Source organism: Quercus suber, unplaced genomic scaffold (genome assembly GCF_002906115.3).
Source record: "Quercus suber isolate HL8 unplaced genomic scaffold, Cork oak 2.0 scaffold_36, whole genome shotgun sequence".
NCBI lineage: Eukaryota > Viridiplantae > Streptophyta > Magnoliopsida > Fagales > Fagaceae > Quercus > Quercus suber.
The window spans coordinates 326,392-346,498 of NW_027069501.1; the positions used below are offsets into that span (position 1 = coordinate 326,392).

At 34.6% G+C, this 20,107-nt stretch overlaps 1 protein-coding gene across 2 annotated transcripts; it reads right to left on the reverse strand.

Annotated features, from left to right (window-relative positions):
• Positions 1-14,496: 14,496 nt before the first annotated feature.
• LOC136066453 (histidine--tRNA ligase, chloroplastic/mitochondrial-like) lies at positions 14,497-19,900 on the reverse strand. Of its 2 annotated transcripts, XR_010627948.1 has the most exons (9): positions 19,499-19,900; positions 19,306-19,401; positions 18,631-18,719; positions 18,287-18,416; positions 17,303-17,395; positions 16,144-16,218; positions 15,459-15,576; positions 14,861-15,250; positions 14,599-14,711 (listed from the first exon to the last, which is right to left on the reverse strand). XR_010627948.1 is itself a non-coding variant. In XM_065770781.1 (8 exons), exons 1-8 carry the CDS (start codon positions 19,826-19,828, stop codon positions 14,512-14,514), a joined length of 1,131 nt encoding a protein of 376 aa, XP_065626853.1. In that variant the 5' UTR covers positions 19,829-19,895; the 3' UTR covers positions 14,497-14,511. The 2 variants fall into 2 exon arrangements, 1 of the variants encoding a protein (XP_065626853.1); XM_065770781.1 differs by lacking the exon at positions 14,861-15,250 and having other exon boundaries at positions 14,497-14,711; positions 19,499-19,895.
• Between the last annotated feature and the right edge of the window lie 207 nt (positions 19,901-20,107).

The following is a 20,107-nucleotide window of genomic DNA, read 5'->3' on the forward strand; positions in this document are numbered from 1 at the left end:
ACACACTTGGCATGCATGCATAAATGTAATACACATGTGAAAACAACAATCTATTGTTTTGTGCTTTACTTAAACTGCCACCAAAGCATGTGTGTGATTAGTTTATTGGTAATAAACTTTGTGCTTTAGCTAAATTAATGTAGCGATGGGAAAAGTTTTTATTATTTACATAGTTGAAGAATCAAAGTTACCGTTCATTATCATGTGATTGTATAAGAGATCTCTTCTTTCTTTCTTTCTTTTTTTTTTTTTTTACTATTTTTTCAAGGTGGAAATTTTTCAAAAGGAGAAGATCTCACATCTTTATGCTATCTCAACCTTAACCAAGTAATTATATATATATATATATATATAAGAAATCCTTAACCAAGACACCAATAATTATCTCACCCTTTTTTTCACTGAATATTAGTGCATGATGTTGATTATCTATTATTTTAGTTGTTTTATTATTGTAATACTAGACATGGATTTGAACTTTTAACTATAGTTTTTTTTTTTTTTTTAAATTTTAGAATCTTTTATATATAGCATAATGAAGTTATTAGGTATAGAATTATGTGAAAAAGAATAAATAGATTGTTTAAAAATAATTATAATGTGGATAGGTTCAAGTATTGGTCTAATCTCTGTCAGGCCTTGAAAATATCAAGATGTGCTAATTGACTTACAGAACTCTTAATTAAAAATATCTATTATTGATTTTTTAAAAAATACAAAAAAATTAAAAAATTAATGCTAATAAAGTATCATTGTCAACCTATAGTATTAACTTCCGACTTTATAAAATTTTTGAACAAAGAACTTTAGCCCCCCTAAGTTTGAATCCTAGTTCCGTCCCTGTCAAGGGAGCTGGATGTGCCTCTGAACTAAGGAGTGCTCTTGGTTTTGTGTACTTGTCTCCAAGAGAGTAGTTGATAACCAACTTGTATACCCGCCTCCTTTAGGGACCTTAATATAAATTTGGTTTTGAAACTTGCAAAAGGGTCATGGACTAGGATTAATTGTGTAAAACGACTCACATCCACTATGAAAGCAATTTTTTATCTCACCAGTTATACTTGTATGTATAGAACCAGTTATTTAAATTAATTTAATATTTGAGATAGGTTCAAGTTACACCTGATGTACACCTGATGTAACTTCACAAGAGTTACACATTTTTTGGACCATTGATTACTATTAGATTTAAGGGTCAAAAAATATTCATAGTAATGTCATTATTACTTCCTAGAAATTAGTGATTTAGGCATTAACTCTTCTTATCCATGGCAAAAAAAAGCCATAGCATTAACTCTTCTTTTTTTTTTCTTCCATATCATCATCTTCTTCCTCTTGTCTTTCTTTTTGCACTATACTTTCAGGCTTCCACCATTCATAAAATTCTCAAAATTAAATTGTAAATGCAATCTATCTTTATTTTGTATTAATAAACATGATTACCATTTTGCGAATTTAATTATAATGGAGGGAGTATCATTTTGCCCATTATTTAATCACAGTATATAGTTTGAAAAAAGGAGAATTTTTTTTTTCGTTCATTTGAGTTTTGGCAGTACCTTGAATAAAATTTGTCATGAGGGTTTTAGAAATTAATAATCTCAACAATCGTTCTCTACTTAAAACTCAAAAAGAAATCTAAAGCAGAATTCTATAAATTTTTTTTTTTTTTTTAATAAGAAGAGTTAATGCCTAAATCACTAATTTCTAGGAAGTAATAATGACATTTCTATGAATATTTTTTGACCCTTAGATCTAATAGTAATCAATGGTACAAAAAAGGTGTAACTGTTGTGAAGTTACACCAGATGTAATTTGAACCTATCTCATCAAAATAATGAGGAGAAAAGGTTTTAGTCTTTACACTTTTTAGTTTTTATATCAAATTAAAGATGCTCAAATTTGGTATTGTTGTTTATTTTCCACTTGTATAATACTTAAAAATGATTATTGAGAAAAGGTAGTTAAAACTATCACATATTTTTTGCAAATGTTGACACAATGTATCAACTTTAATAACTATATTTTTTGTAGTATGTATATAGGGTTTGTTTATTTTATATTTCAAACTGTTTTTATAGTAATTGTTTATTGTACATGGTAGGATTATAGTGTATATATATATATATATAGGGTTTACACTTTACACAAAATGAAAGAAAAAAAAAAGGAACCCGAAAGAAAAAAAAAAAAAAAAAAGAAAGATCCATGGGATTGGTTCTCATGCCTCATAAGACCTTCCAATGCCTCGTGAGATCTATGAAGTCTTGGATTTAAAGTTTTAATTCAAAACCATAATCTTGAGGTTACTCTCAAGAGGATTCTTCTCTCTGTGACAAATCATGAGATTTTTTATCCCTGCTATTTATTTATTTATTTATTTTTAAATTTTCATATAACATTGGGGTTTTTCAGTTGGAGATCAAATTTGCTATCCATTAAGTAATTTTGTCAAAGAGTTTTTTCTTCTTTCATAAAATTTTCAAAACTATAATTAAAATTGTTTAATGGAATAGATTGTAAAATAAAATAACAAAAATTACTTTAAACTATATTACAAATGACATTGCATTAAACAAATTTATCAAAAACCAAAAATTGTAATAGATTATTGGATATTCTAGAACTTTAAAAGGTGGATACCAAGATGTTCTATTCTAATAATCTAATATAATATATCACTAGTCTCCTCACATGCACAAATTAATTTCGTATTTAGAGATTTAGATTCCTCTCTCTCTCTCTCTCTCTCTCTCTCTCTCTCTCTCTATCTCTTCTCTCCTCTCTCTCTCTCTCTCTCTCTCATAACATAATGAAAGAAAAAATGTTTTGACAATTTTATATGTTTATGATCATTTACTTATTTTTTATTTTCTTAATAATAGTTTACTAGATATTTTTGGGAACTTTCAACGATTGGAGATCGAGATATGCTTCTTTTTTTTCTTTTTTCTTTTTTTGAAAGACAAACTAACTGTTAAACACACACACACACACACACACTTAATTGCACTTTCTCACCAAGTTCAAACACATTGAGATCAAGATATTCTATTCCAATAATATATACAGAAGACAAGATATTTTCCCATAAATATATTTTAAATGAAATGGATAGAGAGAAGATATAGATATAGATATAGATTAAATAAACATTTGTCATTAATTAAAATAATTGGGTTTGAATATAGAAATATAAATTACTTTTATTATGTTCTTGTAGGGTCAGTTTTTGTCGCCTAAGCCCAAAAGAAATGGGTTAAAGGCCCAACGAACCCAGAACAATAAATTTGTAGAGAGTGGATTGAAAGAGCTGGGCTGGATATGAAGCACAGAACAGTTGGCTGGGTTACGTGCAGTGATGATAACGTAAACTGAAGCTTAGATAACTCTCTGAATGAATGTCCGAAGAGGCATTTTATTGAATGAACCGTGATTACAAGATTTAGAGCTACAGTGGAGCTTTTTTTTCTCCCTTTTGCTCTCTCTTTTTTGCCGATCCTCTATTATCAGGGACCCTTCTTCTTTATATAGCATCCCTTCCTATAATCTCCATCGTCCACTTGTTCTTCATCCACGCATTCACTCGAGTGCATGTCATGTCGTGTGTCTACTTTAATTCTTTGAGTGGCGGTTGCTGAGGTTGCATTGTTCAGGGGTCTTCTTCACATAAATGCGGCCAGAAAAGCTGTTGCAGCGCATTAAATGCGGTGGTACCAGCCTTTCCTTCAGATATCTTTTAGTTTTGATCATTTCCGGATTCACTCAGGGTTTATCATCACCGTTGGGATTGCTGGGGAGATTAGTTGGACTTTTCGCAAGTTCGTTTAATCAAAGCTCATCATAGCCGAGGAGAAAGACATCCTCGGACAAATGGTGGCCTCCTCGGACGACACTCCCCTTCTGCTTCTGGGCTTCCTGCTTTAGATGGGCCGCCCCAACCACCTATTAATTTTCGGAAACACCATGGCCCTTAACAGTGGGTTCCGGGCCCATTAAGTAGCTTTGGGCTTTCCCCCCCACAGTTCTCTTTCATTATTTTGATAAAACTGATTATTGATTATCTTTTTCTTTTTTTTTGATACAAATTGATTATTGATTATCAATCAAGATGTAATAGCTTCGAATTACATTATCACTTTTTTTTTTTTTGGAGAATATTAAGTATTTTAACACACATGAGGAGAGGTTTATAGCACAAGTTTTAAACCTCTTTAACCCACACTCATTTTTCCAATTACGTTATCACTTTAATACATCAAAAACTATAAAGCACAAACACTACTTTTTTTTTCCTAATTAACTAAACTAATAAAATCTTTTATCACCAAAAAAAGAAAGATATAGGTTTGATCTCTACTTAGATGACTACATAAAAGAAATCAATTAATATCTTAGTATGGTAATAGAAAACAATCATCAAAAGCATTAAAATTATTTATAAAAACAAATATAATTACAAAAACTTTATAGTTAAAATTCTACAACAATAGTTGTCAATAGCCTTATAGATTAGTTGCCAAATAGCCTTTTTGCAAAAGCTTATTTGCCAAAAAGTCTTATAGATTTTGTGGTATTGCTTCCTCATCTTTATGAGGGCACCAATATTGAAATCTTCTCTCCATCCTCTTTACTATTAAAATAATTGAGCTTAGTCTAGGGAATAAAACTGTGTAGAAAATACTAGAAATGGATATGACGGAAAAAAGGGCAATGCATACCTTATTTGGTCCTAACATTTATTACATTGATGTTTAATCAAGAAAAAAACATACACAAATACTTGACAGGAAAATGGTATATTCCATTTAATTTAAATAAATGAGATAAATGTGTAGAGAGAGAGAGAGAGAGAGAGAGAGTCAAAATTGATGCTCTATTCTAACTTCCACCCAACCCTACCCTACCCTACCCTAGTTCCCTTGCCATTCAATCAAAGGTCCTTCGCTAGATTCGAGATCTAGGGTGGGGCGTTTGAATTTCTGGATTTTGAGAGATCAGATAACATCACTGGTTTTGTAAGCTAGACAGTAAAGTCAAATGATTCTGCCTTTTTCAGTTTATTAGGGTTCAACTTCATCAATACGATTATGGAAAAAAAAAAATCTAGAGAAAAATTATGAGTGGTGTTAATTAAACTTACTACAAATTTTATTGAAGAAATAAAATTACATATTGAATATGACAATGAAATAATTGATACTACTTTAACAACATAAATAAATATTGTTTTTTTTAATGGTTGATGGCATATTAATTTATAAAATTTATGTAATTAAATTTTTAGTATTCACAATATTACTCAAATATGTAATTCTTATTTTATGATCACACAATTTGCTTCAACTTTATGATACGGTTGATTGTGATCGGTGAACTATTATTTTTAGAAGGTCTCCTAACTTTTTTTCTATTATTCATTGTGGACATGGGTTTTGGTTAGTTCATCGACTGAAATTTTTTATTGTCAAATAAAAAATTAAAATTCGAACTTTACTTACACCCAAAATTAAATAAATATAGTAGGTTGAAATTTTATATATACCTATTATAAATAAATATACTTATAATCAACCACATCATCCAGGGCAGTGCCACCTTAAGGCAAGGGTGATCCTAACTTGATTTTTTTTTTAATATAAATTTTTTTATTTGTCTACCCTTCAAAAAAAAAAAAATTTGAGAACACTCTCAGTTTTTTTTATGCCAATAAAATTAAATTTTACTCTATAATTTGTTCTACATGAATAATTGCTTGGTTATGTACATTAAAAGAGATGTATTTTGTAGCATTGATAATGAGACTATCATACACCGATTTCAAAATATGAAAACTCGTAAAAAACAATTGTAAACTTTATGTATTTGCGTATTTTTTTATTGATGTTGTTGTTAATATATGAATTTCTCTTTTTATTAAATTATATAATTTATGCTTCTTAACAAATATTTTGAATAAAATTCATGAAGCCGCCACTGACATCATCACTGTGACACAAAAGTCATACTTTCTTCAAATATTCTTATACCTTTCTCACAATTATGAGCATAGTATTCTATTATTTGAAACAACATCACTTTTATTTTCATTCGTCATTAATAGTAATCTTATTTGATAGCAATTACTTTTATAAATCAGGTCAGCAATTGTAAAAGAAATGTCTTGTACTTACACTTAATTGAGAAGGTATGGGGGAGACAAATATCATCAATACTTTGAAGACCCAAAAGTGAAATCGGAAGCCTCCAACAAAGTCACAATCATCAACACATTTAAAGACTCTGAAAAGTTTGAAATGAAAGCTGCCAACTTAGTCATGATTCAATAGACCTTTCTCCGAACAAAGAGAATCCATATAATTGAGCATTGCGTACGAGTCTGCACTTTTTTACGTGAAAACAAACACCAAAACTCTGTAGTCTAGCTTATCCCAACAGTACGAAGATTGAAAGTAAGAGATCACGGATCAGAATCCAAAATGTGATCTGAATACGCAACTGGGTGTTAAAAAAATAGGATTTTACTAATATATATCATAATGACATATAATAATTATTTTTTTTAATTTTTTTTGAAAATTAAAAAAGTATTCATAAATTTTTTTTAATTTTTTAAAAAATATTTTTAAAAATGGATAGCTTAATATATGCTTTGAGTATACATTAACTGAACCTAAAAAACTATAATCATTTTGTAGCAAAGGAAACCTGTTTTTTCAACTCTTAGCTTTTTTTTGTTTAATTGGAAAGAGCTAACTGGTGGAGATTGAGTTAGTTAAAGTATCACGTATTTTCTGATGGAAACCTGTTTTTTCAACTCTTAGCTTTTTTTTTTTTTGTCTAATTGGAAAGAGCTAACTGGTGGAGACTGAGTATTTTTTTTGTTTAATTGGAAAGAGCTAACTGGTGGAGATTGAGTTAGTTAAAGTATCACGTATTTTCTGATGGAAACCTGTTTTTTCAACTCTTAGCTTTTTTTTTTTTTGTCTAATTGGAAAGAGCTAACTGGTGGAGACTGAGTCAGTTAAAGTATCACGTATTTTCTGATGGGGTTGAGTTCTCGAACCGGTAGAGCCTAACACTGCCAATTAATTCTAGATGAGCCTGGGCCAAGTGTACCTTTAAGATTAGGCCATATAAATAGGTCTAATCTATGGTCAAAACCAGGCAGTAGAATCACTATAGTATCACAATATTGGTATATGCAATATGCCTAGAAGAAATGGACAAAAATAATGGATAAACGATGCGATAATATTGCTACTGGCTTGATACGATCTTCTGGTATTTTGTTTAACGGAGGAGGAACACAAAACAAGATACGTCTATCGTAACACCACCACTAACCTTATCAGATAACTTTTTATAAATAATATCGTCGCATTTTTTGTTACACAGATCGTCAAATTAAAGCTCACTAATTGCTACTAAGAATTTAACTTACAACTTATAGGCAGTAGGCACTACCAGCAACAACTAGACTAACTAGAGTAGTAAAAAGTTTGAAGTTCCGTCCTATGATAATAACGTCTCCTCTAACGCTTTTACTAAATTATTACTAAGGGTTCCTTAAAGAAAATCTAGCAGCAATGAAACTTTTTTTTTTTTTTTTTGGTCACAAGTTTATCATAACTCTAACATAACAGATAGTAGGTGGTGGAAAAAAAAAATAGTGAGTTTATATAAAAAAAAAGAAAGTCGACTCATAGTCTACTACATCAGAGTTAAGGCGCTATCAGGTAAAAATGATTATTTAGCCTTAATTTTTGAATTATGTAGCCAAGCAACCTCATTTTTGAATTATGTTGCAAAAAATACACTTACTTTGGAATTCAACATTATTGATATCGAGTTCGAGGCGAAATTCAATATTAGCAATGTCAACTGTTAAGTTTTACGCTTATTTTACTTCTTAATTTATTTTCAAAATTTTGCAATTTGACATTAACAAAATACACACTTGTTTTGTAGTTTGAAAATGGGACGATTTGGCAATATAGTATAAAAATTAAGTCAAAACAACAATTTTAACCGGTAGGGGGTTAGTATGGTAATTTGGGTTTGACACCTAATATTCTTTTTTTTTATTGCTAACTTCTACTCTATGCACTATCAATAAAGATAACAAAATAAAGACGAAGAAGACTATGCATTGTTTTCATTGCAAAAGCAGCTGCAGATTCAGGATTAGTACCCTTTCTGTATCACAAGCCTCGCCAACGAAGGAGTGAGCTCGGGCATCAATGCAACTCGACGATTCGCCCGATCTTCAAAACAGTATAGCTGCACAATGAAAGAGTGTAAAGCAAACGTGAAAGTAAATTTGCATGAGAGTTTAGTTTCACTTCTAAATGAGAAATATTGATTAGCAAACATGGGTTTAAAAAGATAGACCAATATCTTTCAGGAATCAACTATAGCATTAGTTCATATTAAGCAAATGACCACAGTCGTGCAATCATCACCAAATGTTATACACACATATTAAGGAGTGAGCTCGGGCATCAATGCAACTCGACGATTCCCCCGATCTTCAAAACAGTATAGCTGCACAATGAAAGAGTGTAAAGCAAACGTGAAAGTAAATTTGCATGAGAGTTTAGTTTCACTTCTAAATGAGAAATATTGATTAGCAAACATGGGTTTAAAAAGATAGACCAATATCTTTCAGGAATCAACTATAGCATTAGTTCATATTAAGCAAATGACCACAGTCGTGCAATCATCACCAAATGTTATACACACATATTGTGCCATGGTGCTTATCTTTAGAAAATTTTCTGGCATCAGATTACTCTCACAGGCCTCAATTCAAAAACAACCTACTCCACTAAATTCAGAAACTATAAATCATTTACCATACCATTTCTCTCTCTTTTTTAAAAAACCTTTAAAAACTCCCGTGTCGATTATCACAGACAATCACAATGTATGTATATAACTATATATTACTACAACTTAATAAATCACTTCAACCCAAAATTCAATCAATTTACTCGCAAAGCTAAATGCCACAATCCAAGTAAAGCTGAGTGTTTAAACAGCCACTAAAATTTTGAGCTCAATGTGTAGTATGTAAGTAAAGCAAATCAAATGGTACAAAAATGTAGCTTAGTTTATACGTATACCTGGTCCCTAATCTCCTCGCCATCTTTTCTAATGTACAATGCCTCCGACTCCAACACCGGAAAATCAACCTCCTCGAATCCAAACAAACGCGAAACCTAAATTCCATAACCAATCAAATACAAACAACACACACATATACATATACATATATATATACATAGCTGATGTGTAACAAAAAATCACATCTATGGTTCGTCCAGAGGGGTCGTCCATGAGAAACTGCTAGCCAAACATCAGGCCATCTCCTATTCGTCCAGATATCTCGTCCTTGGGATGTCTGGCAATTGACCACTCCAGGGAATCAAGTCGAGAGAATCGTCCATGTACAAGGTGCATGGACGACCACACAACGGCACGACAAAGAGTCGTCCATGCGCAGAGCGCATGGACGACTACGCAAACACTTAGCGAACTTCGGAGCGGTTCATCAACCTGCGTTCATCGCCGCCAATCCCTCCAATGTATGTAACTTCCAGCGGCGGTTATGATTTTTATAGCCGTTGAGGAGGTTATGTCCAGGTTCCAAGATTCTGGAGAAGTTATTGAACTAATAACTGCCCTAGAATACCCTATATAAAGCCCGGTCTTAACCATGCAAAGGTATGAATTTCCTGATTTTTTACATGGAACACTACAAAAAATATGAGTTAAAACAGTGGTCTTTTTTGTAGCACTTACAAAAAATGCTACTATAATGGGTTTATTGTAGCAGATTTTCAAGTGCTGCTATAAGTCTCTTTGTAGCAGTGGTTTTTTTGTAACCGCTATAATATACTTTTTTTTCTACAGCGGTTTCCCAACTGCTATAATATACTTTATTTTTTGTGTTTCTATAGGTGATTTCTAAATACAAAACTACAATTTTATTTTTTATTTTTTTGCAATGGTTTCCCAACTGCTGCAATATACTTTATTTTTTGTGTTTCTATAGGTGTTTTCTAAATACAAAACTACAAAGTTTAGTCTTTTTTTTATTTTTATATTTTTTATACTCCAATGTAGAAAACTAATACGCTAATGAGATCATCATACACCTAAAATACTCAGAATGACACAAATACGCCTAGAATTATAAAATGACCAAAACATCTCTAGAATGTCCATAACTAGAGAACTAATTTTAAAATTTTCAAAATGAACAATATACCCCTAGACCTCCAAATTTACAAAATACATTAGGAATGATTACAATGGACAAAAAAAAAAAAAAAAATTTGATTTTTTAGGACTTCGACGACTAGGGAGGTCGTTCAGGTCCACGGAACTTGAAATCTTCTTAGACTTCCTTTTCCCAGGCTGGACGGTAGCCTTCTGGACGACTGGAGGCGGAGGAGCATCCTCGTCCCCACTAGTTATTGTTTTTTTCTCTATTTTCTCTCATCGGAAATATTCCTACAATGAAGGAAATCAGTTAAGATGATAATAAAAAAATAAATAAAGATGGAAATGGAAGGAGTTGTACGATACTTACTCTTACAGTAGTTTCTTCGTGGCTTAAATTCTCAGCAGTTGGTTCTGGACCAAGACCCACGTGGCTAAACTGCTGAGAGTCACTAAATCTGGAAGTCCTCCCAGGAAGGCACGTACACGTCAATTTGTTCCAAGTAAGTTTTGTTTAAACGTGGACGAGTAACAGCTGCACCAACAAAAGAAAGATAGTTAGACGAATGAAAGTTAGAGAATGTAAGGAATAAAATAAATAACATGAAAAGAAAACATACCCTCAGGACGAAGACGACTTATGGGGCGGGTAAAAGGAGGGGAGGGACATTACTAACATCTGTTGGGTCCCAGCCCAGTTACCAGAAATGATAAAAAATTCTTGTTTCCAGAGCCTATCAGACGAGCTACGGCCTTTATTAAGCTATATGAGAGCCTCTGGAGAGAACTGGTAAAAACCAGCTGACTGTTTTATTTCTGAAGGCTTATAACAGTAAAGAACCGTCCACTGTTATAGGACGTTCCCCTTCCAGTGCCTCACGCCATAACACTTGCATGCGACTATCGTCCTTCAACCATTGGGATTAAGTTGATTGGGACAAATACCTAACCTATGAAGGAGACCTCTATAAAAGGAATTGAGGGAAACCTTAGACCAGCTAAGAGGTAAGACGAGTATACCCCAAAGCAGAAGAAGGGGAACAACACCACTCTCCTTCCTGGGCAGACGAGGTTTAAACTCGATGGGAATTTGATATCTATCTACTAATGTTTTTAACTTAGGAGCGTCCAAAGTGGATGCTACCTCAGGTGCACAGCTATATATGATGTTTTCCTCTTCTCTCCTCGTCTTGAGAAGGGCTGGGTGGCGCTCTGGACGAGCTAGCCCCAGTTCAGAAGCCATCCTATGTTGCATTTCCTGAAATTCTTCTAAGGAAATGCCAGCACCCCGACGAATACTGCTCGTCCGAGGAACTCTACTAAACTTGTGCTACCTCACCACTCTCATAACTCCTAGACGACGAGATGTTCTGATACTCGTCTATTTCTCTCTCAGTACTACTGGACGAAGACATAACTAATGTAAAGGTCAAGACGAAAACCTAAAAAGAAGAGGAAGTACCTGAGAACTAGGACGAACGCTAGACGAGATTCTTGGACGAGATAGCGAAAGGAAGTTTATGAGAAAGGTGGAGGCAAGAAAGAGAATGTGCCAATTTATAGGGCCCAGGAGTGGGGTTAGCGAAGCGACACCATCCACTAAGAAAATGACACGTGGCAATCGCATAGGGAAATGTAATCGATTTAATTACTCAACGAATTAACCATGACACGTGGCTATATAAGTGGGATAAAATCCCTATAATGTCCTGGACGACGCCCTGGAAAGGCGGCAACTGATGTGTAACAAAGTCTCACATCCATGGTTCGTCCAGAGGGGTCGTCCATGAGAAACTGCTAGCCAAACATCATGCCATCTCCTATTCGTCCAGATATCTCGTCCTTGGGATGTCTGGCAATTGACCACTCCAGGGAATAAGTCGAGAGAATCGTCCATGTACAAGGTGCATGGACGACCACACAACGGCACGACAAAGAGTCGTCCATGCGCAGAGCGCATGGACGACTACGTAAACACTTAGCGAACTTCGGAGCGGTTCATCAACCCACGTTCATCGCCGCCAATCCTCCAATGTATGTAACTTCCAGCGGCGGTTATGATTTTTATAGCCGTTGAGGAGGTTATGTCCGGATTCCAAGATTCTGGGGAAGTTATTGAACTAATAACCGCCCTAGAATACCCTATATAAAGCCCGTCTTAACCATGCAAAGGTATGAATTTCCTGATTTTTTACATGGAAGAAAGTGTGAACTCCATTAGAAGAAAAAACTAACTTCATCATCGGAGTGTGTTTAGCCGGTTCACCCGGTCACCTTTTGATTGCTTTCTCTTTTTGTAGGCCTCCGCTAACGCTGTAGTCCATCAAGCCGAAGTGTTCAACTAACTGATTCCATACATCATCAATAGCTATTATATATTTATACCTCTCGAAAATTGTGAAAGAGCCAAGTGCGGAGGCGCATTTCCTCAGGGGGGAAGTCTCTGGTGCCCTTGGGAGGATTGACGTCGATTTTCTGCAACTCTTCGTGATTGGAGGTGGGGCGAGCGCACCGACCTACCTCCGCCACTCCATTATCACGGTGGACAGTGCTACAGCGGCGGAGGACAATAGAGAAGAGAGGCCTCTAGGGTTTATTGTAGGGGTTGGGAATTTGCGAGGCAATTGAGAGCGAGTGACAGAGATGAGAAGCGAGGGAGAGAGAAGAATAAAGGCTTCAGGTGAAGAAGCGATGAAGGGATTGCAGGCATGGTGGTGCGAGACTGTGGGAGAGAGAGAGAGAGAGAGAGAGAGAGAGAGAGAGAGAGAGTGAGGACGTGGCACGCTTTGTCGACCTCTTCGGTTCTTTGCCACGCGGGTTGTTGTGTTGATTGGGCCTGGAGTTTGGGCTCTTTGTTGGACTAGTTGGTCAAACAACGAAAATTGGACTTTTTAGAGATTGAGTCCAAAATAGTAGTTTTTCTTTTTTGGGTTGCCAAAATGCTTAAACAGTCCACAAGGTTTCAAATTTTTTGTTAATAGCTTTATGAGGCTTCTATTTTCACGAAATTGAGGATCAATTTCGTTTAGCTCTTATGGATGAAAAAATTATGTGGATGGTTCTTTGCAGGGGAAGGAGCGATGAAGGGTTTGCAAGATGGTGGCTTGAGACTATGAGAGTGAGGGTGGCACGCACGCAAGCTTTGCTCACCTCTTCAATTTTTTGCCACGCAGGTTCATTATGTTCTTTGGACCTGGCCCTTGAGTTTGGGCTTCGTGTTGATTGAACATTCATACTATGGAATTCGGCTTTAGAGATTGAGTCCAAAAGACTAGAGTTTTTTTTTTTTTTTTTTTTTGCCAAAATGCTAAAACACCGCACAAGATTTCAATTATTTTTATAACTCCACGTGGTTTTTATTTCCTCCAAATTAATCCCCATAATTAACCTACATTAGCTCTTATGGATGGAAAAATCACACGATCACATTAAGAATTAAACAATTGATTTGCACCATTAGACAAGCGAGGGTTAAGTGATTTTTCCGTCTTAGCGTGAGTTTGGATACTAATAAAAAATAAAAATTATTTCACTATTCAGCTTATTTTTTTGTACTATTCATGGACTTCACCGCATTTTTTGGTATTATTCATGGGGCCATACTGTACTATTTCAACTAATTTTTACATTTATCTACAGTACTTTTAACAATAAGTTTTCAGTTTTAGCAAAATAAGTGGTATCCAAACAAACTCTTAGTTCAAATTGTCAATTCAGCTGAAATAGACTCAAACAATTGAACCCCATACAGACATTTTTGCATCTAGGTTTTTCTTGGTCCTTCTATAGCTCCCGTCAAGCGGCAGGGACGGAACTACCTTGGGGCTGAGGGGGGCCATGCNAAGTCATAATTATGTCGCAACGTTACCAGCACAAGTAAATATACTCCTGAAAGAACTTTAAAATATTCTAGTGCAGTGTTTGGGTGAAAAATAATAATGCTAAAAAATAAAAATTAACAGATTCACTCATACTCATATTTTTTTTATTATATTTCTATACATGTTTCAGCACCCAAAAAACTCAGAAAAATATTATGGTCAGTGTGATGACGCCTGCAACTTTTAGCCCTCACAGCCTGGACAATTGCCCCTAAAGCAGTCTTGTTTACAAAAACTCATTGCAATTCCCAGGCCATTACTCATTAAATTTGAAGGCAATACTTTCTTTATTTTGTCTGAGATTATCAAGCAATGCAAGCCACAGATAAGAATGCTGTTCCCAAGAAATGAAGCACATTATAAGTGGATTGAAGTATTTTGATTTTAACTCCAGTCTACTCTACAGTGACACTCTCATCAAAACATAAAGAAGGAAAAACCACACACAAAATCTCACCTCAAACACAATACCAGTGTAGTATGCAAGCCCACGGACAATTGATGCATCAAATTCAATCCATTCAGCATAACCAAACTTTTCAGCAAGGGAGAACAGCTGCTTCAGATCGGCAACAGCTTCCCCAGCACCTCCAAGTATCTCTACATACACATAAATATGCAACAACTATTTAGAATTACTCTGTTTCATTTCTGTTCAGAGAAACTGATGCATTTACAGAAACCAATGAAAGACTAACTCAATTGCTAAGTTCATCCTAAAGGTTTGAACAGATATAAAAGATATTTACATTAAATTATTTATCATTTTTAACCCATTGCCAAGTTATGACCAGGGCTGTTCAAAGACCCAAAAGCCCCCTCCACCTCAAAATCGTCTCCCCAAATCACCAATGCTCTCCCTCTATCATCTTTGTCCCAGCCCCACTCTGTTATCTTAACAGCCAAAACTGTCCAAATCTTTCCTTGATCATTGCCTTTGTCGCTATTCTTCAACGCTTGCTCATCATCATCACCCCCAGCCAAATCCCTCACCCAAAAATAGGGAACAGTGCCTTCAATTAACTGTTGATTGACCCATTAACACCCCTAGAACTTATGGCAGATTAGCAGAATGCTTGCACACAACATGAAATCTTTCTATCTTTGAGGACACAGGGAAGGCAGAGAAGACCTGATAACTACAGAATATATGTCAAAAAAAAGGCCAAACAGAATTTATGCAGGCAACCCAAAATAATTGGGACAAAAGAATTATCGAGTTGAGTTTCTAGAATGTACATTTTGAATTAAAGGGTAAAAAAAGAAGGATTATGACAACTAATTTAACCTTATTTGGCCAAAAATAGTACAAAATAACTTCTCAGTGACAATGTCAAAAAAATCAACCTTCCAACTTCGTCAATGACTTTATGGAAAGAACTTGCAACAGCTCTTCAACAGCTTCTTCTGATACTCCAGCGGACTTCAAATCTTTCTTTATCTCATCCACTGGAATTTTCCCTATCTGTTTCCACAAAAAGATGCACCCCAAAAATAAAAAAAAAATAAAAAAATAAAAAAATAAAAACTCTTGAGTTTCATAGAAGAAAAGCATCTAAAATTCAGGTGACATGTGTATGGCCGTGTACAAGCAACAGGGTATAAGAGCAACTGGTAGTGATATTGGATCTCTAAATTCTAGTAAAGGACAAGGTCAACGACCCCATATCTTTAAACAGCTGAGAAGCAAATATTCAAGAACATGATATACGATAATGTGACTCAAAATACCATTCATATAGATTGGCAAAGAGATTGATAGCTTATGTGTCTGAATGACAGGACGGATTTAACAAATTTTTACAGAATAAATTAGAATATCTTAAAACAAAGAAACTTTTAATAAACTTACAAAGAATGGAAACTATAAAGGACTAGATTTTTTTTTTTTTTTTTGGGTGCTGAATATCAGTGACGAGAATGAGTTATGGCATTATGAGCAGGATATTAAAAGACCAAGAATATTAACACTATCTGGTTTTCCAAAAGAGCAATCACATCTCAAAAAAACTTGCAACCTTGCACAGCTCACCTTGTCTATGATTATGCAAACCTTGCTGAATAAACTTTCAGGAACAGAGTAGCACCTCAATACTTCTTGCAGAACCTGTGATAAAGCAGAAAAGACTCAAAATAAAATCATGCTTCAGTCCCCCTCCCCCACCCCCAAAAAACTACACAAACCAGACAATTTTGTTCACAAAAGGGTGTAGAAAAATTGCAAAAGCACTATTCAATTAAGGGATCAAGGAAAATAGTAGTGTTTAGATTTATATACCAAAACTGAGTATGAGCAAATTGGATTTGCCAATAATGGTGGACGAAATTGCATGTAAATTTTTAGTTTAAAGGCTCAAGTCAACAATGTAACTCTTATTGCCACTTCATCCAAAAGTTGAAGACAATCACATTATTGCATAATGAAAAAGTATTGATTCAAACTCTGTTTGATTGGTCCCATGCATCCTGTCTTACAAATAGTAACACTCTTATAAATTTCACAGAATCACTTCTATTTTGAGCATAATTTTATTGTAATTCTTTTGGGTTATGGAGTGCTCATCATTGTAATCATGAAGTAATTTATGTTATTAATAAAGTTCATTACTAATAAAACAACAGCATTGTGTGCATACAAGAATCCACAGAAATAAACACAAAGAATTGTTTATGCGATTAGAAACATTAAGAATGCATGTAATACTAGAATAATGTAATTCCTATGAACCTTACTTAGTCTATGGGTCCAGGCTTTGCCAAACAAAGGGTACTTTCAAATTAATTAGAAGTACCTTTGGAGATCACAAATATAGCAAACCTTCATCAGCTCTGTCATTATGTCTTTCCTCAATAAAATATTTATAAGAGTTCACAAGCTAATACTTTGTTATATAAGTAAGTGAGTTGTTAATACACTTATAACTGCATTTCTCTTCACGAAAAATATATTTTCATCGAACTTAAATTAGTTCCTTACAACTGAAGTTGAGAACTCATTCCAGAAAAGGCAAGCACTTCATAGGAGCGATTCGTATTAACACAAATTGGATACTTAACATGTCTTCACAAGCATTCAATGATACAAAGGCTTTGCACACAGAATTCTTAAATAATGATAAATACCATACAAACAATGTCATTACGAAAGATCCATCATACTCTATTTTCATACAAGGGAGAATTGTTCACACCTTTCGGCTAGAAACCTTGAATCCAACATCTGATGCTGTAATTCCAACTCGCTTGAAAAAAGTGACGATAGACGAAATAAGTTCTGCTTCAGCCTAGATTAAAAAATAACAAGTGCACATTTTAATCTTGACAAGAAATTAATCTAAAGCTGAATTTGGATTTGGAGATTTGGATGACAATATCTTGTATTAACTACTTTATTTGGCTTAAAATAGCACGAAAGAGGTTTAAAATTATACAGGGAATGCAATGAATAAAAAATAGAGGACATCTTTCTCCAACATTGTCGCTTAGATAGTGAATTTGGAATAACAGCCTCCACATACAAGTGTCAAACTCCCAAAAAAAAAAAATCCAATACATTCAAGACATTGACTAACATTTAAAAATAATTAAAAAAACTGATTCAAAGAAATTAATCTTTTAGTATTGAATTCCAAAATTCCTCCCCTCAATCCATCCATGACCTACTAGTGTTCCAATCCATCCATGACGTTCACTAACATAAAAACTTGGTATTTTCTATAACTGATTCAAAGAAACTAATCTCTAGTAAATTCCTTCCCCCCAAAATACTTGCATCCAAATGCAATCTATAATACATCATAACCATATTGAAAACTCAAAAAGTTAGAACGAATATTAGGATCATCATCCATCACATTGATAGGGAGTGACCATAAGAAGCATATTCAGATTTTAAATTTAATTTGTCTTTCTGAAATTGGATAAATGAGGCAGAATCACTCTGTGTGTGTGTGTGTGTGTGTGTGTGTGTGTGTGTGAGAGAGAGAGAGAGAGAGAGAGTATTTGAGGCAAAATTTAAGATTTTAATTTTAAAGAAGTTACAACTAATGTAGGACTTAAAATGGTAAAAAACTTCCACAACAAGCGCAAAAAGGCCATTATTAGTTCAGTCAGAACAGGAACAAAAACCAAAACAGCACAGAAGTACTAAATTATTTCAAGTTGGCAGCTCATACCGTAACCTCAGGTACACCAATGATATCCATGTTCCACTGATAGTGTTCACGGCGCCGACCTCTTGTCATTCTCTCATAACGCCAACACTGTCCTACAGCAAACCATTTCAATGGGAGGGATACAGATTTTCTGGACAAGAAAAAACATGGAGATCAAATTCTGGCATCTGTACCTGGATACAAAAATCATAAGTAAATAAATACAGAAGACTTATGAGTTTACATACAGACATCAAACTTGAAAACCAACAGAGCAAATACTGAGAAAAATATAACAAAATAAAGACGAAGAAGACTATGCATTGTTTTCATTGCAAAAGCAGCTGCAGATTCAGGATTAGTACCCTTTCTGTATCACAAGCCTCGCCAACGAAGGAGTGAGCTCAGGCCTCAACGCAACTCGACGATTCCCCCGATCTTCAAAACAGTATAGCTGCACGATGAAAGAGAATAAAGCAAATATAAAAGTAAATTTGCATGAGAGTTTAGTTTCTCTTCTAAATGAGAAATATTGATTATCTAAAATGGGTTTAAAAAAGATAGACCAATATCTTTCAGGAATCAACTATAGCATTAGTTCATATTAAGCAAATGACCACAGTCGTGCAATCATCACCAAATGTTATAGACACAAATTGTGCCATGGTGCTTATCTTTAGAAAATTTTCTGGCATCAGATTACTCTCCCGGGCTTTAATTCAAAAACAACCTACTCCACTAAATTCAGAAACTATAAATCATTTACCATAACATTTCTCTTTTTTTTTTATTATAAAACCTTTAAAAACTCCCGTGTCGATTATCACAGACAATCACAATGTATGTATATAACTATATATTACTACAACTTAATAAATCACTTCAACCCAAAATTCAATTAATTTTACTCGCAAAGCTAAATGCCACAATTCAAGTAAAGCTAAGTGTTTGAACAGCCACTAAAATTTTGAGCTCAATGTGTACTGTGTATATAAAGCAAATCAAATGGTACAAAAATGTAGCTCAGTTTATACGTATACCTGGTCCCTAATCTCCTCGCCAGCTTTTCTAATGTACAATGCCTCCGACTCCAACACCGGAAAATCAACCTCCTCGAATCCAAACAGCCGCGAAACCTAAATTACACAACCAATCAAATACAAACAACACACACATATACATATACATATACATATACATATATATATATACATAGATATTATATATTTATACCTCTCGGAAATTGTGAAAGAGCCAAGTGCGGAGGCGCATTTCCTCAGGGGGAAAGTCTCGGGTGCCCTTGGGAGGATTGACGTCGATTTTCTGCAACTCCTCGGTGATTGGAGGTGGAGCAAGCGCACCGGACCTACCTCCGCCACTGCCATTATCGCCGGTGGACTGTGCTGCGGCGGGGGAGGACGATAGAGAAGCGAGGCTTCTAGGGTTTATAATAGGGATTGGGAATTTGCGAGCGCGATTGAGAGCGAGTGACGGAGATGAGAAGCGAGGGAGATAGAAGAATAAAGGCTTCAGGTGAAGAAGCGATGAAGGGATTGCAGGCATGGTGGTGCGAGACTGTGAGAGAGAGAGTGAGGACGTGGCACGCTTTGCTCGACCTCTTCGGTTCTTTGCCACGCGGGTTGTTGTGTTGATTGGGCCTGGAGTTTGGGCTCTTTGTTGGACTAGTTGGTCAAACAACGAAAATTGGACTTTTTAGGGACGAGTCCAAAAGAGTAGTTTTTTTTTTTTTTTTTTTTTTTAATATGTTGGGTTGCCAAAATGCATAAACAGCCCACAAGGTTTCAATTTTTTTTAGGCAAAAATGCAAGATTGACATTTTAA